The sequence below is a fragment of the Thalia democratica genome, chromosome 1, assembly GCF_965202585.1.
Source record: "Thalia democratica chromosome 1, ktThaDemo2.hap1.1, whole genome shotgun sequence".
Classification (NCBI taxonomy): Eukaryota; Metazoa; Chordata; class Thaliacea; order Salpida; family Salpidae; genus Thalia; species Thalia democratica.
This window is the reverse complement of record NC_139165.1, coordinates 52,791,618-52,817,174: the sequence shown is the minus strand read 5'-3', so window position 1 is coordinate 52,817,174 and position 25,557 is coordinate 52,791,618. Positions and strand designations below refer to the sequence as shown.

Here is a 25,557-nt window from a genome sequence, read left to right as displayed (position 1 = left end):
TTTAAAACCATTTAAATCTTTCTAACAACATGAAAGCTTGATTATTTCTATCACAAAGAAATATTTGTAATTAACATTGAAATTTTTTTTATTTTTTTTCTCAACTGAAAGTATCCGGATAAGTGAGCATTCGGATAAGTGAATAAGCACTCACTGATTGCTGGGCTGTGGTGGTTTTATTTTCAGCTATGGTGGTTTCCAAATTTCAAGTCTAAAATGTAGTATGTAGTAACTAGTGTAATTGCTTCTTTTTGTTTGTTTTACAGTTTTAAACCTTTAAAATTAATCCAGCTAACTTTAAACTTGATTACAAATAAAAATCAAGTTAAATAGTTTAAAGCACTATTAATTTAATGTTTTTAATCATTTTAAGTCAATTAGTTATGTTTTTTATCAATGCAACTGTAAGAAAATATTACTTATTTTGATACTTCTTATTAACAACAAAAACATAAACACTCACAACTATGGTTAATAGATTGGTGAAGGAGATCTATATGACATCAAAATAAACACCATTTACTTTGTAAACATAGTTTTTAGTTTTTATAGTACTGCATATAGTTTATTGAGCAACAAAAAAGTGTTAAAATAAATATGATCCATATGAGATTATAGTTTGTGCTCATTTAATCAGTTTTAATCAGTATTTATTATGGTCTTCATCAACTAAGTTAAGATTTTAAAAAAAATTAAAGAACTTTTTGTACATTTTCTATGATAACCAATTAATAACTCTCTATTACTGTACAGTAATCTAGCATCTTAAATATAGCAACAAAAAGTATACTTAAGTTGAGTACTTCATATTAAACACTGTTATTGTAATCTTTAGATTTTCCTATTTAGTATTTCCAAGGAATAAAAAATATATTTTCTTAAACAGATAGTTTATTTTTTAAATGTAACATAAAATGTATTTTATAAAATTCTATCAAACCCCAAACAAAACTGACAAAGTTGTTAATAAATTACAAATACAGTTTCATATAGTTTAAATGTCATGCTTTTGAAAGACTTAAGATTCTCTTATAAAAATTCATTTAAAATTTAATTAATCTAAAATTATTAATAGTTACTGTGGTACTTGATGCTTAATTCTCGTAGTCATTTTTTAGATGTGTTTTAGTTAAAAATGATTCTAAAAGAATATAGAATATGTATGCCATTATCAGTAGAAGAGGTTTGTTTTTATTTATTTGTTTTATTTACTTATAATATATATAGGTTAAAGGTTTTATTGTATAAATTTGTTATTATTATGACAACAAATATATTGCAAAAATTTTAAAACAATTAATTTATAATTTTTTAAATGTTATAAAAAAATACAGGGTTGCAATACACTTACTTATTATACTTAGGATATTTTCAAGTTTTTGAAACTCTCATTTGACTTAGGGCAGCTCAGGATAACTCAGTTTTACTGTTTTTGATAATCTCAGGACATACTTTTTTCTATATTTTGAATGAGATTTGGTTGATATAGTTTCAATATTTACTTTTTTATAACAAATTTTTGTGTTTAACTTTGTTTTTATTAATTAGAATAAAAATCACATTTGAAAAAACTCAGGATGACTTAGACAATTTAAGGTCACTCAGGACTTTATTATTTGACTCAACGAATGGTAACCCTGAAAAAATGATAAGTTTACTTAGAACAAAATTTAAAAAATATATAAAGTTTTAGATTTTAAAATAACTTTTTATACCTTTGTAAACAAGTGTTTCAAGTTAGTTTAAATTAAGCCTCTGTTTTAGTAACACTTTTTTTAAGCTTATTGCAACAATTTAGAAAGTATTCATTAAAAAATTAAAGCATATAGCATTAATATGTTTAGTTGTTTTAGTGTTTTTAGATAGTTTTATGTTTTCTAAATATTGAAGGTTTACAATCAAACTTTAAAATATATTAAAGTCCTATGTTGTAAACTTTAGTTATAATACAAAATGTAATAAAAGTCTACTGTACTCTAGAACTTTAAAAATTCTACATTATATATTTTCTAATTTTTATAGAATTAAACAATTCACAAAATTGATTTTGTTTGTTATAGACATACAGTCTATATTAAGCTTAACGTAGTAAAAGCAAAATATTAGTAAAGCAAATTTAGAGATTGATTGGTGACAACTTTTTTAAAATCTTGATTGGGCAGAAAAGATACTTATGAGTATTTAATACAGTAAGCTCATAAAAGTGTAACTATTTTTAGATATCTTTTAACATCAGTGTATTTCTTAAAATATTTTAGCTATCAAATAGCTTGTTAAAAAATTAAATACACTTTTACTAAAACTTTTCTAATGTTATATTGTTTATTTTTATTAATATATTGAATCTTTTAACAGTATATATAAATTTATTTTTTACAACTGTTGAATGTTTACAGTACCATAGGGGACAAATTTATGTTATTGGAAGACACAGTGAGGAGCAGAGTGAGGCAGGTGATGGTATTGAAACAGTCTTAAATGAACCATGCGAACATCCATTGAAGGGTAAAGGAAGAAAGACTGTAAAAAAAATTCACCTAAACAAGTAATTAAGATTTTTTATCTTATAAATCAAATTGTTTTAGAAAATTTTTTAATATTAAAAAAAATTTTTTTTTACTATTATGTAAAATAAGCTGGTAATTTAAATAAATCTATATAGCTTTTATACATTTAAAAACTGCTTGATAAAAATGTTTTATTTTAATTTTAAAGCAGTATATAATTAGATGTCTGCTTTGTTTTTACTATTTTGACATACTTTATGTGTGTTTATGTTGTTTTAAAGTAGTTTATTGCTTTTTATTTATAAAAAAACTCTAAGTAGTTTAAAAAAATATAGGGGACCGAGTTTAAGAAGTCCGACAAGCTCATTGTATAAGTTGCAAACTATATACAGGGTTGCCAAAAAACCTAAATCCTTTAAAACTTGAATTTAGGCAAAAAAAACCTTGAATTTAAAAATTTTCAAAAAAACCTGGAATTTCCACAAAAAACCGCTAAAAAACCTGGATTTTTAAACTATTACTACACTTAAAGCAACAAAATTTCATTTAGGTACAAAATATCTATCATAAAAATATTGTATTATTAATTTTTTTTGAATAAAAATCACATTTAAAGTAGCATTACAGTATACAGTTATTTTTTTTTACTATTGAAGACAGTTTTTTACCTAAAGTTTAAGTTTATACTTAAAATCAAATAAAAATGATTATTTTTAACCTGGAAGAAATCAAAAAAACCTGGAAGAAATTTACAAGAAAAACATTTGGCAACCCTGTATATAGTATGAATTAGAATGACAGATATAATGACTTTTTAAAATCTAACTTATACAGTAGGTATGCTATATATAATGCAGCATTTCAAAGTTGTTTGTTAATTGCTTATAATTTTTTGTACTTCGTAGTTTTTTTGAAGTATTTAATTAATATTTTTGTTGGGGTCATGAAAATGAAATTTATTTTAATGATCAGAAGTTTTTAAGATACTTTTAAGCATTTTGTATAATTTTGGGTGTCTAAGCTTAAAACATTAAAAATCAAATATGCTATTTTTTATGTTGTTAATCTTTTGTGAAAACTTACAATGAAAATACTTCCCCATAAACTTTAAACAAAAACTACTATCCTTAAAAATGTTATAAGCTTATAATGTATTATACAATGTGGTTGTTGAATATACCTAAAGCTATTCAAAATATTGTAAGCTAGTTCAAAAAAAAAAGATTAAATAGTTTAAGCCTTAGTAAATAGTTTAAAATATTTTTTTTTTTTACTAGTAAAAAGCTTAATAGAATATTTTCAAAAAAAAAAGTTCTTAAACAAAATGTTAAAAAAAAAAATAACTAAGTTTATACAAATTATTCTTAAAATTAATTATTGTTAAAAATTTTGAACAATAATTGTTACACCTTTATAAGAATATAATAACATTTTTGGCCATACTTTTAATGATACAAATGATAGTTTATAAATATAATTACTAGTTCTTTCAAAATTATCGTCGTAAGCTTTTTAAAACTGATCAGATAACTTTATAATAAGAATACACTAATATTGACAATTTAAAGATTTTATAGTAATGAGTAGTAAAGTTTTTTTTGGGATGTATATTTTTTGAACTGCCTACTTATAAAAGCTGTGGTTAAGAAACATTATAGAAAGTTCTTAAACTTTATTTGCAAAAAGAATAATCGAATGATAATTTAAAAGTACTCTGTGTATTTAGGTAGTTTTAATAACTTATGTGCTTTAAAGTCTTGTTACTAAATAGAATTGTTATAAGCTTATTTCATTATTGTTTTACTAGTATTTATTATTTTAATGTAAATGAAACTAATAAGCTATATTTTTTGATAAACTTATATTACTTAGAAAATACTCATGGTTCATGACAAACTTTCAAAATAGTTTGCTAATGGAAAACTGAAAGTCATAATTTTTTATTTGTTTATTTTTTCTTACTTTTAACTTCTTAGTTTGATGGTTTAGTTTTGATATAAAAAAGCACAATTCGGAGTAAAGTTTTATAAAGTAAAACTCTGTGATAGCTTAACTGTTTATGTTTTACAGTATATATTTTTTTTATTAGCTGCTAATTTTGAATCTACCAATAGACTTTCTTGAAGTTTTATGAAATATTTATTTTATAGTAAACTTCCCCGATGGGCAAAGCTAATCTGTCCTAGTGTTTACATTTTAGAGACTGCATATAATTACTACCCTTACACTACTACAGGTTGTTGTTTATTGAAGTATTTGAAAATTTAGTTTTCGTGTATTTTATTTTAGATATAGTGTTTAAGTTTTTTTCAGTAATAATTTGAGATGTTTTAATATTTAACATTCTATGTTAAATTTCTTAATTACATAAAAAAGAATTATATTAAGCATCAGGATAATTTAATTAATTTGTCTAATACTAAGTATATAACTGTATATAACAAAAAAAATCATAATTTAATAGTAGTTTTAATGTTATAATAATTCCTTTTCAAGCTACAATCATTTAACAAATAGAAAGTTATTATTAGATTTTTAATTTTTAGAAGCATGTTATAATTAAATAAATATATTTGCATGTTGGATCCTTCTTCTCAAAAACAGAATATTCGGTTAGACTTTATTGTGTTAAATAACTTAATTTCTTTAAAAACTGTGTGACAAAATACCTTTCTTACTTTTATGAGTTGTTTAAAAAGTTCACACCAATGAAGTACTTGAATTTTCTTAACTAAAAAAAGAAATGTTCTAATTTTTTTTTTGTTCCTTTTCTCAGTGCCCTTGGCTAAGTGGTTTAAAGATATTGATAGAAACTAGATATGAAGACAATGATGGGACAAACAATGAATTTTCTGACTCACAGGTGTTTGATTCATCTTTTTATAAATGTATGTATAAACAGCCTCTTTTTATCATACTTACAAACTTATTTTTCATTAAATTTAATCTGATTTTTTTTTTACAAAATTTAATTTTTCAAAACTGAACTAAAATGAATGGCTTATAGAGTAAGCTTAGTAAAGCTCAGAGCTTACATAGATTAATGATATATAACATGTCTTGGACTTTTTCAATAAGTTAGATTTTAAAAAAATAAGGGGTCTAAAAGTTGATGATTTTTTTTTTAATTTTTACATTGATAAATTTAATGATAAATTTCACATTAGTCCTTGATCATCATCTAAAAAAATAAATTGAGATAGCTTTTTTTTTTTTACTTTGTAAACTAGTATCATTTTGTAACATTAGAAGTCATAAAAATTACATTGTTAAATGTTACTAACTACATTGGCTTTAAAATGATAGTTTAGTTTAAAGATTTAAAGCTAATTTTGACACCTTTTAGCAGTGTCTTGACTAGTAAAAAATCTTATAAAATTATGAAGTTTTTTTTATATGTATTTACTTTGTAAGTTCAAAAATCAGTTCAGCTTTCTGTAAAACTATTTTTGCCTAAACGCAGCGTTAAGCTACATAAAAAAATTCTTATAATGACGTTTTTATTTTACACCAAAAATGTATATTTTTCCTTATTTTAGTGAGCATACAGTGAAAAGAAGTATTAAAGTATTAAACTGTATTGAATTTCTTAAAGGCTTACGTTATCTGAACTTCTACTTGAATTTACGTTAAAGTAGATCAAATAGTTTATACAGAGTATTTGAAAATACAAAACCTTGAAAGCTATGTTGTCTAAAATAAAGAAGGTTTAAATAAATTAGTTTTGAAGCTAGATAAAAAATATTCCATTTCATACAAACATATTTGGAGTTTCTGCAATTTTTTTTAGGTTTAAATCTACAAGCAAGTTTTTATTTTGTATTAATTTTAGAAATTTCAAGTTAATGTTTTAATATATTTTTCATAGAAAAATTTTTCAAGAAAAAATGCTTATAATTAAATAAATTGTTAAATAAATTAGTACGTGTTTTAATTTAAACTCTTTTAGTTGTCTAACTTTGGTATTATCTTTAAATCAACTACTAAAACTTTTAGATGGTATACAACTTTTCTTTTTGTTTTATTTTTTAATATAAAGTATGTTGTGATTTTTTGGGTTATGCTTTAAATTTAAAATTATAATTTAAAAATTTGTTTAATATTCAGGAATTTGAAGTAGTTAATTTTAGATTTATTTACAATTTAATAATCTCTAAGCTGTTTAAAAAGCTTTTGCTAAATATTAAACGATAATTAATGTAGTACAATTTTTTGTAATTTATTTTTTTTTGTAAGACTTTAAATACAAGTCATGTTATAGGTTTTTTATGATAATTGAATATATAGCTAAATGATATAGTTCAGCTCTTATGTTTTTGAAATTTTATGAAACTTTATCGATCAATATTGAAACATAATAATAACTAAAAAAAACCAAAATAAAACTTAATTGACTTTCAGGCTAATTTAATTATTCTAAGCTGAGGACAAAAAGCTTAGTTTACAGAAACATGTTAATTATAAACTTTAGTACAATATTGTTTACTTATAAAATTCTTGTTTGATATAAATTTAATTACTAATTTGTTTGCTTTGCTTGCAACAGAAAAACGTTATTGACTAATTGGTATGCATATAGTTGATATTCGTGGCTTACAAATTTCAAACAACGGTTTTAAAGTGTAGCTTTCTATTTGGGTTTATAATGATTTTTATATAAATTGTATATATAGAAGTATAAATTTTACTTTTATTTAAACTAAAGTATAAGTTTTTGGTTGTTAATTTAATTGCTAATTAAATTTACACATACTTTTATGTACATTGTGTTTATATCAATGGCTAGTTTTAAGTGTACTCTACCAGTAGTTTTAAAAATAGTTTTGTAAATAGTTATATGAAGATAATTTCTTAAATGTTAATGGTAATAAAAGTAATGAATAAAATAATTTATTTCAAAGGATTTAATTGTTAAAAGTTTGACATTTCGTTTTAATTGACATTTTCACTAAATAAACTGTTTATTAAGTGTTTCTTTGCTTACCCTTCTAAATTCTTCTCTGTAGATATGAACTTGTATAGTTATTTTTTATAACAGTAAATATAATTGAAATAAGTAACCTAGTTACTTAGTATAAAATTTTTTTTTAATTAAGTTGAAAGTTAAAAACATTACAAGTGTAGTTAAATTTAAACCAATGTAAAAGATAGTTTTTTAAAAATTTTAATCTCGTTAAAAAAAATCGAAATGTTTAACTTATAACATATATTTTTAAGATTAATATATTTTTTTTAATCAGTTTAAGTTTATCATTTAACTATATAGATATTTTCAAAAGAATGTAAGTCTGTTTTATCATTATTTACGTCGTTTTTCAAATAAAGTTTCAAGTGAGTATAGCCAAAATCTAAAAAATTTAATTTATCATTACGTTTGTACTATAAATTTTGAAAGTTTTAGTTGAACGACATTATAATTTGTTTTTCAGAATGTACCATTATAGGTAAATTTTGATTATTATATTATTGATTGTTTTTTATTTCAAAGTAATTTGTGTAAATTAGTAATTTTTTAGTCAATAGCTTGTAACTCGTTTGTAGTATGTGATAATTTCAAGAAAAAAGAAACATTATTTCCTTCGTAATTTTAGTTTAATTTTACTAATTAGATTTTATACATATGATAGTTATAAATGTTTTATCAATTGTAGTAAATTTATATGTAAATCAACTTCGAAAATTTTATAAAATTTTTAAATAAAACAAGTTTTTAAAATATATTTGACTACCATGTAGTATTTAAAAGTTTTAATTTGTTTCCACAAAATAATATCGGAACTATCTTTTACAATTATTATATACAGATTAACAAAGATTTTCCGCAATACTTCAAGAACCGGGAAATAGTTCATGTGGATCTTGTAAAAGATAAAGTGTCTGAAAAACATTATAAATCTGAAGAGGTATTTCGTTGATGAATTTACTAACGTTAAGTTTTGCTAACTTGTCTTGCTTTCCACCAGATAATAAAGTAAATAAATTTAATTTTTCACTTAGTAAATACTTTTTAACTTTTGTTTGCTTATTCTTCACTATGCTTCAAGTAATTTTACGTATTAATTTTATTTACTACTAATATTTATTGTATTTGTAGTCATACAAAATTAGTTTATCAAATATTAGAACTAAACTTTCATTCCAAGCGTTAAACTGTCCCTTCTATACGGGCAGAGAAACGCACCAGTCCAATGAATTTTAACATAATATTTAAGTGTCATCATTTATTGCTAATACTTAAATCATTGATTCCCAACCTTTTTGATGCTCTGCATCCCTAAAATATTTTTATTTGTCCTCGCAACTCTTGCAGTACAAGCAATGATTTTTTAAGAAAAATTTGAAAGAGAACAATGAAGAATTGTATATAATTTTTTTAATAGTTTATTAAACATATGATTTGAATTGCTTTTAAAAGTCGATAGTAGTGTTTTGATTAGTAAATTAATTTCGGCTTAAAATCGCCCAAGTTAAAGAAAAATCTCCTTGTTTATCAAACAAAATTGAAAAACTTTCTCGCATCCCCTGTAATGCTACCTCGCACCACCAAGGGGTGCGAGCAACCCTGGTTGGGAAACCCTAACTTAAATGATAAGTTACCAATTTTATCATATTAGTTTTATATACAATTATGTTACGATTACAGTGTTATCTGAAAATTAAACCTGTTTTGTTTAGTATATTTTTACAATTTGATGGTATCAAGAAGTTATTAATGTCTCTATTTAAGTATTTTCTTTTAGTTATTGTAAAACATTTATCGGTCGTTGGTTTCAAATAACAGTAAATCTTTGAATAAAATCACAACAAACTTATACAAAACTACAATAATTCTAATCAAATTTTATGAATTAATGACCTATGTTAAACTTTCTTCTATATCTATCCAACATATATTTTTTTTAATTAATTGTGGGATTAAAAAAGTTAGCTAAACAATGTATTTTTTAAAGTTAACTTTAATTATCCAACAAAACAAAGGAAAATGCAAGCATTTTCTAAGTGTTCTATTTGGAACTTTTTACCTATGCTATTAGTGTCTGATATGTTAAATTTTGTTTTGACTATTTAAATATTTAGTCGTGGTGAAGTTTCTTTAACTCGATAGCCACTATTACAGTTATTAATTATTTCATTCTATCATTTCTAAGTAATGTGGTTATAAATAGGCCTCAAGTGTAGTTTTGTGATATATGTGGTATATTCTACAGTCTAACTTAAGTTATTAGTTTTAATCTAGTTTTAAAGTTTTTATAAGCTGCACTTTATTACTTTCTGCACAAAATGTTAATTTATTGCAATAATAAGAAAAATTAATTTTGTTTCTAAAATTAAATAATTTTGATGACGTAGTGAACTCTGTTTTTAAGCAGTTCAATCTTGTTTGCTTTTTACAATGCTTATAACTAAATAAAAACAAATGGTTTAAATTTAAGTCGCTTAAAATAAGGAGTGCTTAAGTTACAGATTATGAATAAATCATGTAAGGGTTTTAAACTGTTTCTTAAGAATATTTTAAGTTTGTTCATAAGTCAATCTATCTTAGTTTGTTGTGACTGTATTTTAATACTAATAATTGCTGTGAAAATTAACTTTTATCACCCATAAAATACTTTTTTGACATTTAATTTAGGTTCTATATTTCAAAAACAAGATAAACTTTGTCATTGGCTTAAAGTATAAATTAACAAAATGTTTAAGTACTTTAGTAAATATATCAAATTAAAGTCACTAAACCCCTATAATAAATAAGGACTGCACAAAATTTCAATCAAGCAAAACAGGACGTGGTAAACTGAAAAGCGATTGGAAAGTAAGTTGATGATTGATTTTGCTGTTTTCAGTTTATTTATTAAAACTAGTTTCAGTTGGATTTACATTTTCACTTTTTAATTGCTAAGCAAATGTTTAATACAAATTAACTGATCCATTATTTTCACTATTAGAAGAAGTATTATACTAATAATTCTTGAAATTGTTTCAGTTTTAAATATTTTTTTTTATGAAAAAAAATTTTTAATAAAACTTTTGTATAGACGACATCCAAACCACTTATGTGTTCTTATAAATTAGTTCTTGTACAATTCAATTTATGGGGTTTTCAAATGAAGGCTGAAACGTTTATTCATGGTTTTATTTCGTAAGTAGTTTGTTTTATTATTAAAAAAGAAAAAACAACAAACTTAGCAATAGTATTTACATTTTTATAACCTAGTTAACTTATGAGTTATTCATCTAGTTATATTTTTATTGTTTGAATTTTTTGTTTTTAATTTTATTCGTATTAAGAAACTTTTTTTTTATCATTTAGAAGTATAGAACTTTTATGACCTAATTGATATATATATATCTTTTTACGAAAACAAAAAAATAATTATTTATGTAGTTATTAAAGCATCATAGATTTGCCTACGGTTAAATTACAGCGATTAATTAACAAATATTTGATTCGGTTTGATCATCAATAGCTTGTTCTTTAACTGTTCAAAATATATGCACTCTTGATAACTGAAAAAAAATTTTCAAACTAAGAATAACATTTATGCCTTTTACGAAAGTCAATAGTTTTATAGAATTTAATTTAGTCTTAAAGTAAAAATAAGTTGTTACTTTCAAGTCTATTTCAGCATAACGCTAATACAGTTTTTTTCAATTTAAGTGTTGGTAATTGTTAAATTTTGACAAATAACAGTCATTACAAGCAGTTGTAGTTTTATTTATTGTTTTTCATATTTTTAATTCTTAATTTAAGTAACAATTTTTAATTTTTTCTATAGAAGTAATGAATAACTTTTCAAAAATTTTTAAGATTTTAACATAGTCTAAAGTTACATCTAAGATTTTAAATATTTATAAGCATTTGTTTTGAATTATTACGAGCTTATTGTATCACACTTAACAGAGAAACGTTGTTGCTAGCTCACCGTCAAGCAGTTTGCTGGATTGACAAATGGTTTGGTCAGTTTTATTTTTGTAACGTGGTTTAAATGCAATTCTTGTTTACTTTCTACTATATGTGTATAATTGATTAAAAGCTTATCATTGTTGTTTACAACTTTATAACAGAATTTTAAAAACAATATCATGATTATTTTTTTAATAATTAATCTTCATTTTTTTTTATTGTTACAGATATCTATAAGCAAAATTAAAGCTACTATAAAATTATGTGTCTTGTTATGTACTCTAATCTATAGTAAAGTATTGTTTATGTTTGTAAGATAAGTTTTTTTTTATTAAGTTCATATTGAAATTAGTTAAAATAAAAAGTATTACAGTGTTATTCAATAAAAAAATAAGTTTACTGTTATGCGTAATGTAAGTAGTTGTAATAGTTTAAAAATAGGTGATTTTAATTAGCTGCATAAAGCTTAAATTTGGAAAGATGTTTCCCTTGATGAGTCATTATATTTATATTTAAATGCATAAAAAACGTTTTGCATACAGTTTATTAGCTTTATAAAGACTTAACTAAATATTAATGCATAAATAGTCTCATACCTATAAAGGTTTTATAATAGGATAGTACTTTTAGGTATAATTAGTTATATATTTTAAAAATCTATAACTTACAACTTAAGTTACATAGCTTACATATTGTTAGATTTTATTTTATATTAAAAGTTTACTACCAGCTGTTCTGAATAATACTTAAAAATATAATAGGTTAAACTAGTAATTAAAAATATTTTTAACTTGTTCAGAACTAAAAAATATAAAGATTTATAGTAAAGAATTAATTTAGTAATTGATAAAATGTATGCATTAAATGTAAAAGTATGAGTTTTGGCATATTTTTATTTATGAAATAAGATTTGTGTTTAAAAAAACATAAAAGAGGAAATATAAAATATAATATACATATATTTTGTTTAATTGGTGCTTATATCTATCTAAACTTAAAATTTTTTTTTTCTTAGCTTTTATTGTAGTCTATTGAATATTTTTAAATTTTACAGACATGACGTTAGATGAAGTGCGGGCTTATGAATCAAAAATTCAGGAAAAAACAAATAATAAAGTCAGATCTGGCTCCACAAAGCTTGCCAGTGATCCAGAAAAGCTCAAAAGTTGTTATGATTGACATTTTTTTAAGTTTTATGGTTCATAAACAACTATAGTTTTAATAGAAATATTCTTTAGAACTAGTTTTAGTTTTTGTTGCAAACTTTAATTTTTATAAAATGAAACTAAAAATAAAAAAATTTACTTGTTTAGTGGAAAATAACCTTTTAAAAAGTTATTATAAGGAATTTAAACAAATGGAATATTTTAATATAATTTTTTTAAATAAGATAATAAGTTACTCAACTTCCACAGTTATCTTGTATAAAGTCTTTTTCGACAAGTTTACATAATACTAAACATAAACGGTTTAAAAATGTAAATTTTAGGTTATATAACTAGTTTTTTTTGATAAAAGTATATAGATATATTTTTAGTAACATTAATTTCAAATGTAAAGCGTATTAACCCTAATTTTAGACTTTTACATAAGTATTTTCTTAAACCTTTAATTTCAAATAACTACAATGATGCTAAAAACTAATATATTAAAATGTTCTAATCAAGAAAAATTATTAAAAAGTTTACACCAATGTGTGTAGTGTACTATAAAGTGGGTATTTTGTTAAACAAATTAAGTACCTTCTTATAGATTTATTTAAGCTTAAACTGTTTTAATTTACTATTTCCATCAAGCTCAAACCCAAGTCCTTTTAATACAGAAAGTTTTAGTTATGTTTTTAAAGCAATGTCAAACTGTTTTTATAGTTGCATGAACTTTAAACAAAACTAATAAATTCACAGGACATACGAGCACTTAAAAGTATAAGCATCATTCCAAAAAGCCTTACAATTTCAAGACAGCATCTTAATTTTTAAGATTTTATTTGTATCAAAGTTTCAAAATACATTAACTTTTAAAGCTGTAGCTTTCAATTTCTCTTACTGCTTATATTTTCAATATATTTTCTACTAACTTGATACTTTGCTTTTTATAGAATATTAGTAGTACTACAATCCAATTATTTTGCAAACTATTTGAAATATGTGCTGCTACTGCTGTTATAACTCTTAACAAAAAATACACTATGATTAATTATCTCGCAATCCAAAGTCACACATAGAAATTTCTATATCTTTATTTATTAATTTAAAAAATAATGATATTTTTTTCAATATTTTATATCTAATTAAAATCTTAACTATAAATTTTTGTTTTTGTATTACTTATACTTTCGGTTTTATTTGAATATAATGATATACTTATACTTAATCATTTATTCTTTTAGAAATTATTTATAGAACTGAATTTAGAAATATAAATTTATTTAGATAGCTTTTTCTTAAAAACTACTACTCACTTTTTACATACTTTAACAAATTTGATGTTTTTAATCTGATTGATAGAACAGTGATAGTTTACATAACAAAAATTATAATTTTTAAACACTCTGGAAACTAAAGTTTTAATTTTTTTAATTATATACTAGATTAAATATATAGAAGTTTAAATACTTATTTTCGCTCTGTTATTGCATGTTTCAGCTTTTATTATCACTTGCCTTAAAAGTACTTGTGAGTTTTTTTTTTTGAAGCTAATATGTATTTTTAAAATAAACTTGATACGTATAACTTTAAGCTTTTGTATACTTTTTGTTTTTAATTAATGTAAACGTTTAAATCTCCTTACCACTGAGTTTTTAGATATGAACTATTAGATAACAATTAGCGGAAGCACTCAGGCTAAAGTTTTACATAAAACTTTATTTTTGTTTAGATTTTCAAATCATTAAAATTCATAAGTTTCCTTTGAAATTATTTTTAGTAGTGTTTAGTTTAGCAATATTAGTTTGAAATGTACTAAAGTATTACTAAACAAAATTGATATTCAATATCTACATCTGAATCAATTATCAAGCAATCTTGCTATATAACAATGCCTTGAACTTAACTTTGAAGTAATGGAAAAAAAAAAATTGAACAAACCTTTTTGCCAAGTATTTATCGTACTTCACAGCTTAGCTGCCAACGAACATCTATTTGGATCCGCTATTAATTTATTTAAGCATATTTGTTACAAAAGCAATTTTTGCTCCTAAATCATTACGCAAGACGATTTAAAAACTTTATTTTAAGAAAAGCTAGAACTATGGCAGTTATGTTTCATAGTAATCAACATATTCACATATCTATATAAAAACATAAATACCTGTTTACAGATATTTTTCATATTAAATGTTTAGAAAAAACTCCAACAAATTAAGTATAAACATAATAAAGTTTCTTTTTAGTTAAAGTGAACAATCTTAACTTAAGTTTTATATAACTTAAAAAATTACAATGTTTATTATTCGTTTAATCTAATTTTGTGCATACGTATATATAAATACACATTTTTTATGATGATATTGTTTTATTATATTGCATACTCTACTTTTTATATATCGGTTTCTTACAGGAATATTAGATTGTACACTTTCAGTTCACAAGAGTAACAACCAAAGGTCTCAACTTGCATCGAAAACTTTTTGATGATTTTTTAGCAAGTTTTTTATACAGCTTCATCACAAGCAGATTTCAGTTTTCACCACTGGTTTTTAGCATTTAAAACCAGTGGTGAAAACATCATTTAAAACTTTTTTTAATTAATTTGATATTTTTTTTAATTCGAATCATAATTTAGCTTGATATCTAAAAAAATAATATTAGTGAACACTTAAAACTTTTTTTATTAATCCGTTTTCTGTAAGTTTATTCTGTAATTAAGCATGTAATTAAAAAGAAAACTTCAGACTTTGGTCAATAGACAATTCATTTTAGAACTTTTACATTTGGAAACAGGTATAACTTAGTTAATTAACATGATAAAGAAACCGACGATCAAGAATATGTTAAAAGGACTTGATGTATAGAAAAAATTTCCGGTCTTTAAAGTACACACCTCATATTTTTATTAATGTTGTCTAAAGTCTTATTGCTAATAATTTTGTTTATTGTCCAACGCTGTACTTATGTACAACAACACGGCTACTTTATGTAAAATAATCAGGAAAAAAATGTTTATTATATAAAATTAACGAATAAACAAGAAACATTTATATTATATACAACAGAGCATACAAAAAAGTACACAGTAATATACAATACTCTAAATTAGAAATAATAAAATTTAAATAAAATTCAAATTAATTTTTTGAAAACATTTTACTAGTCATGTGTAAGCAAAACAAACTTTTGTATACTTTTACATATAAGATCAGCCATGTTTTAGATAACATACAGTATAGTAAAGGGGTCAGCAGCTATTTAGTAGCTGCTGGCCAAATTTAGAGAGCCGCAGTTGTCGTTTTAGTTACAACATGTTTTTTTTACCCCTCATAACAGTACCAAGAATATTTAAAGTAAGTTTTTTAGACTTCTTTACCAGGTCAGATTTACGTGCTTGCGGGCAGAACACCTATTTTTTGGAATGAAATTTGCTAAAACCTCCACTAAAATACCGATACTACTAAGAGCCGCTCCAATAATTAAAATTGCGAGTAAAATAAAACCAAAGAGTAGTATGAAGAAAACAATGGCTGCGATGGAAGAAGAAAATGAAAATTATGATAATGTTGCTGAAAATATAAGTATGGAAAATTAGAGTCATAAACTAGAATAAGTCAATGTGGAGAGACCATGGAAAATCTGCAGTAACAAACATTTTATATTAATAAGCAGCAAGAAGACTTAGATAACAAATCTAATTTTTAACCATGCTCAAAAACACGAATCTGAGCCGAGAAAATGAGAATTTGAAGAAGATCGAAAATATGACAGAGGAAAATAAAATTATAGGATTTGTTGAAAATTAAGAAAAGGGAAAACGAGTTTTATAAAGTGGAAAAAAATCAGGATAAAAGTGCCAACGAGAAGTTTTAGCAACAAAAGTTTGTTGTTAAAAAGCAACAAGAAGATTTAGAGTAGCATTTTAAAACGTTAAGTAAAGACTTTAAAAGTAATTTAATTTAGCCAATTTATAAGTTCAGAAAAATATTCTAAAAAATTGGTAAGACAAAAACTACAGAATTGGTGTTGCAAGACAAAATAGCAAAAAAAGATAAAAATTTAGAGCTTGTAGTAAAAAGCGACGTTCTTTAGATTTAGTTGGAGACTTTTTGTTTCTAATTGGCAAACAGACTTGAAACTAATTAGTATAAAACAAACAGAATGAGCGATTTATATCTATTAAATTTATCCTAATATATGATATATATACATCATAATTAATTTATAACCAAAAATCACATTCGTAAAAAACAGTACAATTATTTTAAACATGCTTTTGCATAAATCTTCAGCTGTTTAAATTCGTTAAATTTAGTTTAAATTAATTTTTGTAAAAACTATATAAAAGCCCTTTAAGTCGTCTCAGTGAAAAGTAAAATACGTACACTTCAACAAAACAGTAAGTAGATAAACAGCACCTATAAAAATTTTAGGCTTGTATTGCAGTAAACACTTTAACAACACATTAAAATTATAACATATATTTTTTAAATTCAATATTTTTCAATATATTATATGCAGTATGGAGTATAATTTTTTTCTAAAGGACATGTTTTTAACTAAAAAAACACTAACAACTCAAGTTACTAGAATTTGAGTGTGTCGGAAATCTATTTGTTGTAAATCCTTTATTTTCTCAAACAAATCGTGAGTCGTTTAGTCTTGACGAGTTAAGTCAAAAAGAAGAAAATTTAAAACAGCGAGATTTAATAGAGCGTAGCTAATAATGGACCTACTTTTAAAAAAGTTAGGAGAAAATTGCAGATAAAAAATGTTTTGATAAGTTCAAGACTAGATACTTACAAAGTTTAACAAAATTATTTTCTTTCTTAAGCTAATTTATATTCAAACAAAATATCGTTTTTTTTCTTATTTTATTGTAATATCTATGAAGAGTGAAAATATAACTTGCATAGTTTCACCTTTTTAAGTGCATTCGAAGTTAGAGAAACTATAATACTTTACATCAACAGTTTAATTTCATGTGTTTTCTGTATGACTGTTTTATTTTTTTCCGAGAAATGCAGTATGGAGTATAATTTTTTAAAAAATTAAAAACGACTTTAATTTCTATAAGTATTCAATATTTCTATAAGACAAGTTTTTTAAAATAAAGTTTTGCTTAGGCTTAAGAAAATGTACTTTTCCGTGTTTTTAATGACTTAATCTTTGGTAAGTGTCAAAAATTAAAAAAAAGGAAAATTGTTAAGCTCAAAAAAATCTACCTAATTTGAGTCTTAAGTTTTACAATCAGTTTGAAATACATATGAGTATAGAATTTACTATGAACACTTTAGTATACAGGTGACACCCAATTTGTTGGTTAACACCAGGGGCGTGTTTTGACTAGTTTTCTGTAGGACCTATGAAAAAACTGGGTTATCTTTAGTTTTACCTGCACACACTTTGGTTCAATTTACAAGAATTTTTTCAGCTTTATTCTCAACAGTTGACAGCTTTTTTTTCAAGTTAAAATCATTACCATGACTTTGCTCTGCTAATGTACATACATTACCAATTATAATTTTAGCTAGAAACGTAGGTGTTGCTTTAACTATTAGTAATAGTGTCATTTCAACAGTTCATTACTTTAACTATTTCATTTTTCCTGTAAGGTTAATGAGTAGAAATGACACTAATTCAAAATTTCACTGTTGTAAAAAAATAATTTTATATCTGACAAAATTAGTTCATTGATACAAAAGCATTCATCAGTATAGGCAGTACTTAGTTTATACAAACAATAACCCTAAAAAAAAACAAAAAAGTTTAAATAACTTATTGTTTAAAATACATTTGGTAATTTCCTAGGATGATTTTGCACCAATATCAAAGCAAAAATATTTTACACTTTCTAATTTTACATTCTAATAAGACAAGTATAAAATTGAAATATACGGAACACGATTACTCAAATTTAGACAATAAACTTTTGTTTAATAGTTTTTATCAGTTGTTTTTTTATTTTTTAATACCACTGTTATCCTTAACCCTTACTCCTGATTGGTAGCTTTTTTAATTTTCTTTTTTATAATATTTTTTATTAGTTTATTATTTTACTATTACTGCTACCCCTAACCTTTATTCTCGATCGGTAGTTTGTTTTGATTTTTAATTAATTTACCTTTCAGTTTTATTTTATTAAATAATTTCTATTAGTTATTTTTATCTTTACCATTACTGTTACCCCTAACCCTTACCCTCGATTGGTAGCTTTTTTTAATCAAAAATTCATTTTATTTACCTTAAGGTCTCAATGATTAAGGTATAGTTTAGATATAGAGCTTTTTAACTCTTTACTTGTCTTATCAGAATGTAAAATTAGAAAGTGTAAAATATTTTTGCTTTGATATTGGTGCAAAATCATCCTAGGAAATTACCAGACATTTTCATTATACAGTTGAAGATACTTTTAAATTTATAGCTGAATAGACATTCAGTTATATATGTTTAATATTTAAATTCCTGTAAACTGAATCAAAGCATGCTCACTTAAAACTAAGGTAAAAATAAAAACAGGAATAAACTTAATAAAAAGGAAATTTATTATAGAAAATAATTTACTAAAAATGTCTATCTTTATCAACAAAAAAATTTACACAAGTTATTATATGCACATTGAAAAATATAAAGCAAATAAATTCATAAAAAAGTAAAACTTAAGGTTTTTTATAACATAATTTTTTTTAAAAGTTGAAATGAGATTAATAGTAACAATGAAATAGAAATCTTTATAACAGACAAAAAACTTTTTTTAAGCCTGGTATAGAAAAAAGCTTAAATTAAATATATCTTGTGAAAAGTTTAAAGTTTTGTTGAATAACTGCTGTCCCTTGAAGTTATAGTATTCTAAGATTTTTTCAGTAATTACCTAGCATGGCATCAATATCAAGTTGTAATTGTATAATTTTTTATCTATTTTTTAAATCAATAATTTAGGCTAAAATTCAATGTTTTTAGCGTAATATGGTAAGTCAAAAAAATACCTTGTTTAAAACAAGCTATATATATACATAAATAGTTATAGCCAAGAAAGATGTGTTTGTATATTACATATTTATTAGCCAAACTATGTAGTTTTACTATATATTTCTAGTTATTTTATGCTAAAATTAGATAAGAAAAAAATTAAAACTTTCAGACAATAAATTTCATATTATTTTTATATCAAAGAAGAAAAACATTGTATTTTTAGTCAAAAATATGTTTAAAAAAGGCATTATATGATTTCAGCATGATATTGGTGCAACATCATGCTAGGTAATTACAAAACTTTCAGTTGTTGTAAATACAAGTTTTAGGAAAACTGTTGTAAAACAAAACTTTAAAATTTATAAAAATATTTGCAGTAGTTTATATTTACTACATAAATTAAAGGTGCTAAACTCAAATTAGAAATGTAAGCTTGATAGGATGAAATTAAAAAAAATATTATTGAACAATTGAACATATTTTGTTTCATCAGTTTAATAAGATTTTTGATACCTATATATATCTAACTATATGTTTCTGATTTACTTTTGAAATCAATAATAAATAATAAAGATACACCAATAGAAGTTACAGTGTTATGTTAAATAAATGATATAATAGTTGTTAAATGAAAATAACTTGAAAAAAGCTAATCATGATAGTAAAAAAACATGATTGAACATGATGGTTATTTGACATGTTGTGTATTTTTATATCAACCTGCAGTGAAGAAACATTTGTTTGTTAAAGTTTGGTAGAAATTCTTGTTAATCAAACACTTATAAGTTCTTAGAAAATCAAATCTAAAAAAATTAGTCCATTTATCTTTTCAATTTGAAATTGCTTTTACTAAAGCTATCTTTAAAGACATTTTATTTCTCAAATTTGTTCTTTATATAAATTAATACTACAATTTACAATAGAAATAACTTTTTAAACTTCATGCAAAACTTGGCTAAAATATTTGTCAGTAAGCATCCAGTAAGATATCACTCTATTTAAGTCTTCTTTAGCACTTATTACATAAAAAAAATGTTTAACATTTTATTTACTAGAACTATTGTTTAGTTTTGTAATCTAGTTCCAACTTTATTTCAAAAAACATTTAGATTTTGGTTTTGAATTAAAAAAAAAAAAAATGTTTATTTATGAACTAGATCTGAAAATTTTTTCAACTTCTGAAAACTTCAAAAGAAGGTTGTATAGACTTCTTGCAGTAATGTTGTTAAAAAGTTTTTTTTTAATCAGAACACTACTCCCATCAAAAGAACATTGTAAGTTATGTTGAAACAGAAATATAGTTTGATATTTTTCAAGTCTAAGGATAGTTTAGATATTTTTTGGTCATCAAAGTAGTTTTTTGTTAACAAGACTTGTTTTTTGAATTTTGGTTTTTTGTTAAAGCCATAGGGGAGTAGGCATTTTTTCAAATGATATTGTTTAAAGGTCTTCAACCTAGTTAATAAGTGCTTCTTGTTTGTAAAATTTAAAATTGTTATTTATGGTAGATATAAGGTTATTAAGTTAGAGATTAATTTTTTTATAAATGGGTCATTATAAAAAGGCAAACAAATACTACTTTATTAAAAATCTATCTTGTCCAACATTTTTAAGCATTTATTTTTTTTTAGTGTGATTTCTACTTCATAGTAAAAAAACATCTTATAAGAATCTTAGAAACTTTGAGTTGAACTATTTTTATCTTAAAAAGTTATTTTTAATCATAATTTTTTCTTTCTTGTTTTTAAATTTTTGTAAATATCTTTTTATAATGGAAGATCGTTTCCTATAAGTATGAGGTTAGTTGCCTTAGAAAAGAAGTAAGATTTTTATTAAAGTTTCTAAATTTAGAGAAAGTTAGCAAAAAAATGATAAAACTTCTACCAAGTTGCTTATATCTAAAAAATAAAACAAACATTTGTGTTTTCAAAAAGTTTTTTTTTGTGTACAATTATAGTTATTAAATAAAGACCAATGTTTATTTTAGTAAAAAAAGAACACCCTTTGACTTTAAGTTTTAATTTTATTGTTTTGGTTTCTTTAGATATTTAAGCTTTTTTAACATTTTTTTCCAGTTTTTTGCTGGCATTACTTAATTTTTTAGTTCTCATTAACTCAGGTCAACTCAAGCTAGTTTTTGGTTACTTACATAATTATTTTTTGCCTCAAAAAGTGGAAAGCCTGCTTCTAGTTATTAAGTTCTTTTTTATAACAATTATATTGTTAAGTATGCATGCTTGATTCACAGTAATTTTTTAGAAGTTACTTAATTTTCACTTTTTTCAATTTTATCAGTGTATGGATTTGAATAGTAAATTAGTTAAGGCCTCTGCTAACTAATTAAAACTGTTAATTAAACACATACTTTGATTTAGAAAACTGTGATCTAGTTTTCTAGAAATATTAGCAGAAGAACTAATACTCTAAAATTTTTTTTATAATTTGTTTGCTGTAAAAATTTGGTAGATTTTCCACATGTTGTAGCTTTTTATTGAAAGCAAATAATTTTTATTATTGCTTTTATTTTTTAATTAAATAATTTTTAGTCTTCAAACATTATTAGCTAATTTATTTAGATGCATGAAAGATATATAAAACACTTTCCCTAGTTTTTCTGTGATAGTTTATACGTATTACACTACTTTTTGTCGGAACTCAACAGTAGAACAAATTTAAATTTATGAATAGTTTTTAAACAAAAACACAAAAAGTTAAAACTAACAAAGTAATAAGCGCAATAAATAATCAGTTTAAAGTAATAAAAAATTAAACTTAAATACTACTAACGGATAAAAAATGGATAAATTAACTAAATAAAGACACTTTGTAGTCGAAATCTATTTGTTTGCACAGTTCTGGTTTCTCCAAAAATATGGAGATAGCCTCCAACTTCACGAGATCAAATACATTATTGCAATGATGGATTATTCTAAATCTGGATATGTCATATTTCCTAGCACAATCTCTATTATTTATTAGATGTTCTGCAACTGAAGATCTTTTTGCTGCATTTTTTGTTGCCATTGTCTTAATTTCAGGTTATTTTTAAATTAATTTCAAAACACAAGCAGGTAGATGTTCTTTTATCCTGGTTTTTAAGTGCCTTGAAGTCTAACCGATATAGCTCTTTTCGTAAGAGCAATTAAACTTGTACACTATACAATTTTTGTCTTGGTCTGGTATCAGGTCCTTCAACTGAACTTTTAATAAAGGTTTTGAAAGAAATGTAACTCTTGGACACTCTTGATTGTAAGATGTTTTTGTTAAGTCTTTAACTTTGCTCTCAAATACACGTTATTTTTCTCCAATATAAGTTAGTTTTAAAACTGCTGGGTACTTCTCCAGTCCGTATATCCTAGGTTGATTTATGTTATTGTGGTGTGATTTTATCACCCTTTTAATCAAATCTGGTGGGGAGCCATTTTTTATTAAAATTTCTTTTATTCTCTCAACCTCTAAACAAAGTAATTCTTTCGAACATATTTTGTATGCTCTATTGTAAAGTGTCTTGATTAGGTTTACTTTTTGTTTCTTACTACAAAATGATTGGTAGTGTAAGTATTGCCCAGTGAAAGTTGTTTTTCTATAGACATTTGTTAAGAAGCTTGTTTTATCTTTTTCATAATATCTAGAAATGGCAGCTGGTTTTTCTCTTCTACTCTCTAGTGAAAGAAATCTTTTAAGTTTAATTTTTGAAAAATAGCTTCAATTTCACTTTCTGTTTTGGATATGACCAAACAATCCTCAATGTATCTTATGTAGACAATTCGTCAGCAATTTTGGATTCTAAATATTCGATAAAAATATTAGCAAGAGTAGGACCCAATGGTGCCCCATGGCCATGCCGTCTATGTGACTGTAAATTGTATTATTGAAACTAAACTGTACATCACTCGTTGCTATTTTCATCAGCTTTATAAAATTATTCTTCTCTAAGTTAGGTTTTCCTATTTCATATAATTTGTCAGCACTTATCTTAATTGATTCTTCTAGTGGTACATTGGTGAACAATTGCTTTAGGTCAAATGATGTTAAAACTGTATTAGTTGATTTAGCGTATCTGATCTTTTTGATAACTTCAAAAGAGTTTTTTACAACAAACTGTGAGTAATAAACTAAAACTGGTTCTAATAGAAAAATCAGAAATCTGACTATTTTGTGTTGTGGAGACTTGATCATTGACAGAATAGGTCTAAAAGGAATATGTGGTTTTTGTAGTTTTGGAAGAAGATAAACTTCCTTATATTGGAGAAAAATAACGTGTATTTGAGAGCAAAGTTAAAGACTTAACAAAAACATCTTACAATCAAGAGTGTCCAAGAGTTACATTTCTTTCAAAACCTTTATTAAAAGTGCAGTTGAAGGACCTGATACCAGACCAAGACTAAAATTGTATAGTGTACAAGTTTAATTGCTCTTACGAAAAGAGCTATATCGGTTAGACTTCAAGGCACTTAAAAACCAGGATAAAAGAACATCTACCTGCTTGTGTTTTGAAATTAATTTAAAAATAACCTGAAATTAAGACAATGGCAACAAAAAATGCAGCAAAAAGGTCTTCAGTTGCAGAACATCTAATAAATAATAGAGATTGTGCTAGGAAATATGACATATCCAGATTTAGAATAATCCATCATTGCAATAGTGTATTTGATCTTGTGAAGTTGGAGGCTATCTCCATATTTTTGGAGAAACCAGAACTGTGCAAACAAATAGATTTCGACTACAAAGTGTCTTTATTTAGTTAATTTATCCATTTTTTATCCGTTAGTATTATTTAAGTTTAATTATTTATTACTTTAAACTGATTATTTATTGCGCTTATTACTTTGTTAGTTTTAACTTTTTGTGTTTTTGTTTAAAAACTAATCATAAATTTAAATTTGTTCTACTGTTGAGTTCTGACGAAAAGTAGTGTAATATGTATAAACTATCACAAAAAAACTAGTGAGAGTGTTTTATATATCTTTTATGAACTTCAAGTCTATAAATATAGTTTTCTAGCATTTAATCACAAGTTGTTAATAAAGCATTATTTTACAAATAATAATAACAAGTTTAAACAGTACTCTTTTTTTTTAATTAACACATGTTTCTGTGTGTTGACAAGTTAAAACACTTCAACCGAGCTAACTAAAAAATAATACTGTAAGGAAAGACTAGAAGCTACATATATATATATAAGTTTGCAGCCGAATTTAGTATTTAATTTTGATTTTTCCTGTTTAATATTTCTAATTTAATTATTAATAATTTACGACAAAATCACAATTCAATACTAAATTTGGCTGTAAACTTTGTAACCTAGAAAAAATAGAAATTGAAAAATCAGATAAGATTGTAACACTAAAAAAGAAAAGCTAAAGACAAAACATATGTATCCATTATCAAAAATACTTTTTTAACAAAATTAAAACCAACTAAGTATTAAAACAAAATAAAATTTAAGCGGCAAACACAAGTTTTTTATAAAATTTTTCCAACAGTCCAAAAAAGTTTTTCCAATAGCTCAAAACATTTTTCTAAAATAACTTTTCTAAACTTTCCTAAAATGCATAAATTAACAATTTCACCGTATTATTTAAAATTCAGCTAACTGTACAATAAATTGTATTATTACTACGTCACAATTAATATAAAATTTTTCAAAATCTATATGTATGTTTACTATTTTATTAAACCGTAGCTTACTGAGGAGTACATGAAACTTTATATTTCATGTATGAAACAGCTGTATAAATTATAGTTTTTATATAATTAGATAAGTATTTAGCTCCAATTTAATTTGTCGAGCAATATCAACAAGAACTTTATATAATACCTTAAATGTATATATATATACATATTTATACTTACTTTAGCTTATAGTCTTTCCTTACAGTATTTGTTTTTTTTTTTACAGAACTCCGTTGAAGTGTGTTAAACAGAAACATGTTAGTTTAAAGTTACATGTTAGTTTAATAAAGAAGGAGTACTGTTTAAATTTGTTATTATTATATATTTCAGTGAACTTGCTTTGCTAGAACCT

General features: G+C 23.8%; 1 protein-coding gene across 1 annotated transcript; it reads left to right on the top strand.

Annotated features, from left to right (window-relative positions):
• The first annotated feature begins 1,106 nt into the window (after window positions 1–1,106).
• LOC145843626 (cytoplasmic phosphatidylinositol transfer protein 1-like) lies at window positions 1,107–13,723 on the top strand. Its single transcript, XM_082950955.1, has 11 exons — window positions 1,107–1,183; window positions 2,397–2,545; window positions 4,658–4,743; window positions 5,112–5,119; window positions 5,284–5,370; window positions 8,312–8,410; window positions 10,258–10,317; window positions 10,541–10,644; window positions 11,407–11,462; window positions 12,464–12,574; window positions 13,314–13,723. The coding sequence occupies exons 1-11, from the start codon at window positions 1,136–1,138 to the stop codon at window positions 13,328–13,330; spliced, it is 825 nt and encodes a 274-aa protein (XP_082807081.1). The 5' UTR covers window positions 1,107–1,135; the 3' UTR covers window positions 13,331–13,723.
• Window positions 13,724–25,557: the final 11,834 nt, after the last annotated feature.

Coding starts and splice junctions, on each gene's coding strand:
- LOC145843626 (XM_082950955.1), top strand. CDS start 1,136: ATGATTCTAAAAGAATATAGAATATGTATGCCATTATCAGTAGAAGAG. Junction 1,184..2,396: donor TGCCATTATCAGTAGAAGAG/GTTTGTTTTTAT, acceptor GAATGTTTACAG/TACCATAGGGGACAAATTTA. Junction 2,546..4,657: donor AAAAAAATTCACCTAAACAA/GTAATTAAGATT, acceptor TTTATTTTATAG/TAAACTTCCCCGATGGGCAA.